General features: G+C 51.2%; 1 protein-coding gene across 1 annotated transcript in view; it reads right to left on the bottom strand.

Moving 5' to 3' along the window:
- Positions 1 to 564: 564 nt before the first annotated feature.
- Positions 565 to 7,936, bottom strand: part of LOC143282555 (uncharacterized) — a 30,648-nt gene continuing 23,276 nt past the window's right edge. The window contains exons 9-11 of the mRNA XM_076588242.1: positions 4,172 to 4,385; positions 3,610 to 3,772; positions 565 to 832 (exon numbers count right to left, since the gene is read on the bottom strand). Of these exons, the coding sequence (XP_076444357.1) occupies positions 565 to 832; positions 3,610 to 3,772; positions 4,172 to 4,385 (645 nt within the window). The remainder of the gene's footprint in view (positions 833 to 3,609; positions 3,773 to 4,171; positions 4,386 to 7,936) is intronic.

The following is a 7,936-nucleotide window of genomic DNA, read 5'->3' as shown; positions in this document are numbered from 1 at the left end:
TATATATATATATATATATATATATATATATATATACATACATACATACATACATACATACATACATACATACCGTACATGTTCTGTTCAGTTCTGTGTTATTTCGGTTTGTATAGTTCATGAACTTCCTGCAGCTGTGAACACTCCCACGCCGGTTCGACGACTTTGAGATGATACTGATCTTTCTCTACACAATCTCTCTTCATTTGTCCTACCAATGTGTGTGTGTGTGTGTGTCTGTGTCTGTGTGTGTGTGCGCGTGCGTACGTGCGTGTCTGTTTATTTACATTTATTTGTTAATTGGTTTGATGCTTTTTTTTCCCAGAGGGCTCTGGCACCAACAGACGTGGAATGCACAAACAGTATTCCATCAGTAACATTGTCCCATCATTTTATCATCGTCACCATTCCCGTCACTTCCTCCTCACTCGTCTGTACTCCAGTCCATGATTATGGTCCTCTGCCATCGGCTGGACTCTGAGCAACACTGTCACTCGCCTTATTCCGGGTAGAACACCTCAACGTGACCATGATGATGGACTCTGAGCAACACTGTCACTCGCCTTATTCCGGGTAGAACACCTCAACGTGACCACGGTGCTTGGCCATCTGGTGGATGAGATCCAGGCGCTTGAGCACCTCCTCCAGCACCCCGATATCCACCCGGAAGAAGCCGGAAAAGGGCGCGTCCAGGTCGGAGACGACGTAGCAGAGCATGGAGATGGAGAAGACGGTGACGATGCACATGACCAGCTCCATGCGGTAGGAGTGGGCAGTCAGCAGGAGGATGCCCAGGAAGGAGAAGAACCCCAAGGTCTCCAGGAACACCCACCTGAATGAGAAGAAGGAAGGACGGAATGAAGGAAGGAGGAGGAGGAGGAAGGATGGAAGGAAGGAAGAAGGAGGAAGAAAGGAAGGCAGGGAGGAGGAAGGAAGGAAGGAACGAAGAAGAAGGAGGAGGAGGAGGAGAAGAAGAAGAAGAAAGTCAATCTGCTGTGGGATGTGGAAACACCTCACAACAACATCGTCCTGTCACAACAACATCGTCCTGTCACAACATCGTCCTGTCACAACAACATCGTCCTGTCACAACATCGTCCTGTCACAACAACATCGTCCTGTCACAACAACATCGTCCTGTCACAACAACATCGTCCTGTCACAACAACATCGTCCACAACATCGTCCTGTCACAACAACATCGTCCTGTCACAACAGCATCGTCCACAACATCGTCCTGTCATAACACCGTCCTGTCACAACATCGTCCTGTCACAACAGCATCGTCCACAACATCGTCCTGTCACAACATCGTCCTGTCACAACAACATCGTCCTGTCACAACATCGTCCTGTCACAACAACATCGTCCTGTCACAACATCGTCCTGTCACAACAACATCGTCCTGTCACAACATCGTCCTGTCACAACAACATCGTCCTGTCACAACAGCATCGTCCTGTCACAACAACATCGTCCTGTCACAACAACATCGTCCTGTCACAACAACATCGTCCACAACATCGTCCTGTCACAACAACATCGTCCTGTCACAACAACATCGTCCTGTCACAACAACATCGTCCTGTCACAACAGCATCGTCCTGTCACAACAACATCGTCCACAACATCGTCCTGTCATAACATCGTCCTGTCACAACAACATCGTCCTGTCACAACAGCATCGTCCTGTCACAACAACATCGTCCACAACATCGTCCTGTCATAACACCGTCCTGTCACAACAACACCGTCCTGTCACAACAGCATCGTCCACAACATCGTCCTGTCACACCAACATCGTCCTGTCATAACATCGTCCTGTCACAACAACATCGTCCTGTCACAACAGCATCGTCCACAACATCGTCCTGTCACAACAACATCGTCCTGTCATAACATCGTCCTGTCACAACAACATCGTCCTGTCACAACAACATCGTCCTGTCATAACATCGTCCTGTCACAACAACATCGTCCTGTCACAACAGCATCGTCCACAACATCGTCCTGTCATAACATCGTCCTGTCACAACAACATCGTCCTGTCACAACAACATCGTCCTGTCATAACATCGTCCTGTCACAACAACATCGTCCTGTCACAACAACATCGTCCTGTCATAACATCGTCCTGTCACAACAACATCGTCCTGTCACAACATCGTCCTGTCACAACAACACCGTCCTGTCACAACAACATCGTCCACAACATCGTCCTGTCACAACAACATCGTCCTGTCACAACAACATCGTCCACAACATCGTCCTGTCACACCAACATCGTCCTGTCACAACAACATCGTCCACAACATCGTCCTGTCACAACAACATCGTCCTGTCACAACAACATCGTCCTGTCACAACAACATCGTCCACAACATCGTCCTGTCACAACAACATCGTCCACAACATCGTCCTGTCACAACATCGTCCACAACATCGTCCTGTCACAACAACATCGTCCTGTCACGACAACATCGTCCACAACAACATCGTCCTGTCACAACAACATCGTCCTGTCACAACAACATCGTCCTGTCACGACAACATCGTCCACAACAACATCGTCCTGTCACAACAACATCGTCCTGTCACGACAACGTCGTCCACAACATCGTCCTGTCACAACAACATCGTCCTGTCATAACATCGTCCTGTCACAACAGCATCGTCCACAACATCGTCCTGTCATAACATCGTCCTGTCACAACAACATCGTCCTGTCACAACAACATCGTCCTGTCATAACATCGTCCTGTCACAACAGCATCGTCCTGTCACAACAACATCGTCCTGTCATAACATCGTCCTGTCACAACAACACCGTCCTGTCACAACAGCATCGTCCACAACATCGTCCTGTCACAACATCGTCCTGTCACAACATCGTCCTGTCATAACATCGTCCTGTCACAACAACGTCGTCCTGTCACAACAACATCGTCCTGTCATAACATCGTCCTGTCACAACAACATCGTCCTGTCACAACAACATCGTCCACAACATCGTCCTGTCACAACATCGTCCTGTCACAACATCGTCCTGTCACAGCAACATCGTCGTGTCACAACAACGTCGTCCTGTCACAACAACATCGTCCACAACATCGTCCTGTCACAACAACATCGTCCACAACATCGTCCTGTCACAACATCGTCCACAACATCGTCCTGTCACAACAACATCGTCCTGTCACGACAACATCGTCCACAACAACATCGTCCTGTCACAACAACATCGTCCTGTCACAACAACATCGTCCTGTCACGACAACATCGTCCACAACAACATCGTCCTGTCACAACAACATCGTCCTGTCACGACAACATCGTCCACAACAACATCGTCCTGTCACAACAACATCGTCCTGTCACGACAACATCGTCCACAACAACATCATCCTGTCACAACAACATCGTCCTGTCACGACAACATCGTCCACAACAACATCGTTCTGTCACGACAACATCGTCCTGTCACGAAAACATCGTCCTGTCACACATGTAGGTCTACGTGGATGTATGTGGACCGGTGGTTTAGGAAGCGATCGTCCACAGGGAACTGTTCTGCACGGATGTACAACAGGAGGTGTAGCTGATACTGACTTGAAGGGGTGTATCCTGGAATGGAGAATTCCCATTCTGTCGGAGCAGATGGAGTTGAGTTTCATGATGTGACTCAATATGCGCTCGCTCAGCATCCGGTCTATGTGGTTCTTGTGGCTGGTGTCCACCTCCCTCAGCAGATCCACGACTGTCCAGATCTTTACTGTGAAAAAACACACACAAAAACAAACAACCAACCAACAGAATAGTTCAGATCAGATTGGATAAAATCCAGTCAGGCCGACAGCCGAATCAAGACTAATCGTGGGCTGTTGTGTATTTCAATACCGCAGCATGTCCTGTCATATATCAAATCTTAAACGTAGAGTGTATCGGACACCGCGCAAATCTAAGTTGGGTTTCTAATTTTGTTTAAAGCTCTGTGTGTGTGTGTGTGTGTGTGTGTGTGTGTACGAGCGAATGCGAATGCGGGCGAGTGTGTGCGAAATGCATGTGTCTGCATATTTTTGTAGGCTGTAGCGTACACGCACAAACGTACGCGTCAAGCGTTTACGCCAGCACGCCACCAGCACACGCACGCTCGCACGGCGGTCAGTCTGACCTTTGATGTCGTCGTCAGGCTTGTGTCTGTAGGAGACGATGTCTCTGTCCAGGACCTGAAGCGCCATGAAGATGCACTCTGCCTTGACGGCGCGCAGGATCTTCAGCTTGGTTCCCAGCTGCACGTGCAGTTTGATGGCGAAGGTGATGATCTGGTCCAGCATGGAGATCTCCTCCGTCATCTTGGTCAGGATCTCGTGCTGCTTGTTCAGCACCTGTGAGCAGTGAGGGAAGGCTGTAGGTTGGCTCTGTCTGTGTGGATTGATTCTGTCCGTGTGGATTGATTCTGTCCGTATGGATTGGCTCTGTCCGTATGGATTGGCTCTGTGGGTTGGTTCTGTCTGTGTGGATTGGTTCTGTCTGTGTGGGTTGGTTCTGTCTGTGTGGAGTGGCTCTGTCTGTGTGGGTTGGTTCTGTCTCTGTGGATTGGTTCTGTCTGTGTGGGTTGGTTCTGTCTGTGTGGGTTGGTTCTGTCTGTGTGGAGTGGCTCTGTCTGTGTGGAGTGGTTCTGTCTGTGTGGAGTGGCTCTGTCTGTGTGGAGTGGCTGTCTGTGTGGATTGGCTCTGTCCGTATGGATTGGCTCTGTGGGTTGGTTCTGTCTGTGTGGGTTGGTTCTGTCTGTGTGGAGTGGCTCTGTCTGTGTGGAGTGGCTGTCTGTGTGGAGTGGTTCTGTCTGTATGGAGTGGTTCTGTCTGTGTGGAGTGGCTGTCTGTGTGGAGTGGCTGTCTGTGTGGAGTGGTTCTGTCTGTGTGGAGTGGCTGTCTGTGTGGAGTGGTTCTGTCTGTGTGGAGTGGCTGTCTGTGTGGAGTGGCTCTGTCTGTGTGGAGTGGCTGTCTGTGTGGAGTGGCTCTGTCTGTGTGGAGTGGCTCTTTCTGTGTGGAGTGGCTCTGTGTGGAGTGGCTCTGTCTGTATGAAGAGTTCTGTCTGTATGGAGTGGCTGTCTGTGTGGATTGGTTCTGTCTGTGTGGAGTGGTTCTGTCTGTGTGGATTGGCTCTGTGTGGAGTGGCTCTGTGGAGTGGTTCTGTCTGTGTGGAGTGGCTCTGTCTGTGTGGATTGGCTCTGTCTGTGTGGAGTGGTTCTGTATGTGTGGAGTGGTTCTGTCTGTGTGGATTGGCTCTGCCTGTGTGGATTGGCTCTGTGGATTGGCTCTGTCTGTGTGGATTGGCTCTGTGGATTGGCTCTGTCTGTGTGGAGTGGCTCTGTCCGTGTAGCTTGGTTCTGTCTGTGTCCGTGTGAATTGGCTCTGTCTGTGTGAATTGGCTCTGTCTGTGTGGATTGGCTCTGTCCGTGTGGAGTGGCTCTGTAGATTAGCTCTGTCTGTTTGGATTGGCTCTGTCTGTACTGATTGGTTCTGTCTGTGTGGAGTGGCTATGTGTGGATTGGCTCTGTCCGTGTGGAGTGGCTCTGTCTGTGTGGAGTGGCTCTGTCTGTACTGATTGGTTCTGTCTGTGTGGATTGGCTCTGTCTGTGTGGAGTGGCTCTGTCTGTGTGGAGTGGCTCTGTAGATTAGCTCTGTCTGTTTGGATTGGCTCTGTCTGTACTGATTAGCTCTGTCTGTGTGGAGTGGCTCTGTCCGTGTAGCTTGGTTCTGTCCGTGTGAATTGGCTCTGTCTGTGTGGAGTGGCTCTGTGGAGTGGCTCTGTCTGTGTGGAGTGGCTGTCTGTGTGGAGTGGCTCTGTGGAGTGGCTCTGTCTGTGTGGAGTGGCTCTGTCTGTGTGGATTGGCTCTGTGTGGAGTGGCTCTGTCTGTGTGGAGTGGCTCTGTCTGTGTGGAGTGGCTGTCCGTGTGGAGTGGCTCTGTCTGTGTGGAGTGGCTGTCCGTGTGGAGTGGCTCTGTGTGGAGTGGCTCTGTCTGTGTGGAGTGGCTGTCCGTGTGGAGTGGCTCTGTCTGTGTGGAGTGGCTGTCCGTGTGGAGTGGCTCTGTGTGGAGTGGCTCTGTCTGTGTGGAGTGGCTCTGTCTGTGTGGAGTGGCTCTGTCTGTGTGGAGTGGCTGTCCGTGTGGAGTGGCTCTGTCTGTGTGGAGTGGCTGTCCGTGTGGAGTGGCTCTGTGTGGAGTGGCTCTGTCTGTGTGGAGTGGCTGTCCGTGTGGAGTGGCTCTGTCTGTGTGGAGTGGCTGTCCGTGTGGAGTGGCTCTGTGTGGAGTGGCTCTGTCTGTGTGGAGTGGCTCTGTCTGTGTGGAGTGGCTGTCCGTGTGGAGTGGCTCTGTGTGGAGTGGCTCTGTCTGTGTGGAGTGGCTCTGTCTGTGTGGAGTGGTTCTGTCTGTGTGGAGTGGCTCTGTCTGTGTGGAGTGGCTCTGTCTGTGTGGAGTGGCTCTGTCTGTGTGGAGTGGCTGTCCGTGTGGAGTGGCTCTGTGTGGAGTGGCTCTGTCTGTGTGGAGTGGCTCTGTCTGTGCGGAGTGGCTCTGTCTGTGTGGATTGGCTCTGTCTGTGTGGATTGGTTCTGTCTGTGTGGAGTGGCTCTGTCTGTGTGGAGTGGTTCTGTCTGTGTGGATTGGTTCTGTCTGTGTGGAGTGGCTCTGTCTGTGTGGAGTGGCTCTGTCTGTGTGGAGTGGTTCTGTCTGTGTGGAGTGGCTCTGTCTGTGTGGAGTGGCTCTGTCTGTGTGGAGTGGCTGGGCTCTGTCTGTGTGGAGTGGCTCTGTCTGTGTGGAGTGGCTCTGTGTGGAGTGGTTCTGTCTGTGTGGAGTGGCTCTGTCTGTGCGGAGTGGCTCTGTGTGGAGTGGCTCTGTGTGGAGTGGCTCTGTGTGGAGTGGCTGTCCGTGTGGAGTGGCTCTGTGTGGAGTGGTTCTGTCCGTGTGGAGTGGCTCTGTGTGGAGTGGCTCTGTGTGGAGTGGCTCTGTCTGTGTGGAGTGGCTCTGTCTGTGTGGAGTGGCTCTGTCTGTGTGGAGTGGCTCTGTGTGGAGTGGCTCTGTCTGTGTGGAGTGGTTCTGTCTGTGTGGAGTGGCTCTGTCTGTGTGGAGTGGCTCTGTCTGTGTGGAGTGGCTCTGTCTGTGTGGAGTGGCTCTGTCTGTGTGGAGTGGCTCTGTCTGTGTGGAGTGGTTCTGTCTGTGTGGAGTGGTTCTGTCTGTGTGGGTTGGTTCTGTCTGTGTGGAGTGGCTCTGTCTGTGTGGAGTGGCTCTGTCTGTGTGGATTGGTTCTGTCTGTGTGGAGTGGCCCTGTCCGTGTGGAGGACAGTGGCAGAAGGGTACAGACCTTTATCCATCAGTACAGTCAGTGTCTGTGACGTCTGGGCTCGAGTTCCAGTCTCGCTCTTTAGGCACCCCTCTAAGTTGGACTGGAAAATCAAACTGCGTCCAAGCATTGGAATGAGACGAAAAACCGAGGTCCCGTGTACAGCACGCACCCGGTGCAGTATATGAGTTTTCCTCTGACAAAATTCTGCTGAAGAAATCCGCTCTGATTGGTTGATAAATATATATATATCTATATATATACATATATATATAGATAGATAGATAGATAGATATGTATGCACTCAAAGCCTGATTGAGCGCGTAGGATTATGCCGCTGGTCAGGCATCTGCCCAGCAGGCGCGTTGTAGTGTATATGGATTAGTCCGAACGCAGCGTCGCCTCCACAAGAACTTAGGAGTAAACTGAAATTCAGCACCTGTGTGTGAGTGGAGGGTGTGAATCAGTATTATCCGTGCAGCTTCCAGGCAACAACCACAGAACGGTGAAAACAGCACAGAGTTACGGTGGGAGGTAGACTAAAAAATCTTGGTAAAAGTCGACTTGCTTGGGATAAAAGAGGCGACGTATCGAGCCAC

The sequence above is a fragment of the Babylonia areolata genome, chromosome 5, assembly GCF_041734735.1.
Source record: "Babylonia areolata isolate BAREFJ2019XMU chromosome 5, ASM4173473v1, whole genome shotgun sequence".
Lineage (NCBI taxonomy): Eukaryota > Metazoa > Mollusca > Gastropoda > Neogastropoda > Buccinidae > Babylonia > Babylonia areolata.
This window is presented reverse-complemented; position numbering and strand designations above follow the sequence as displayed.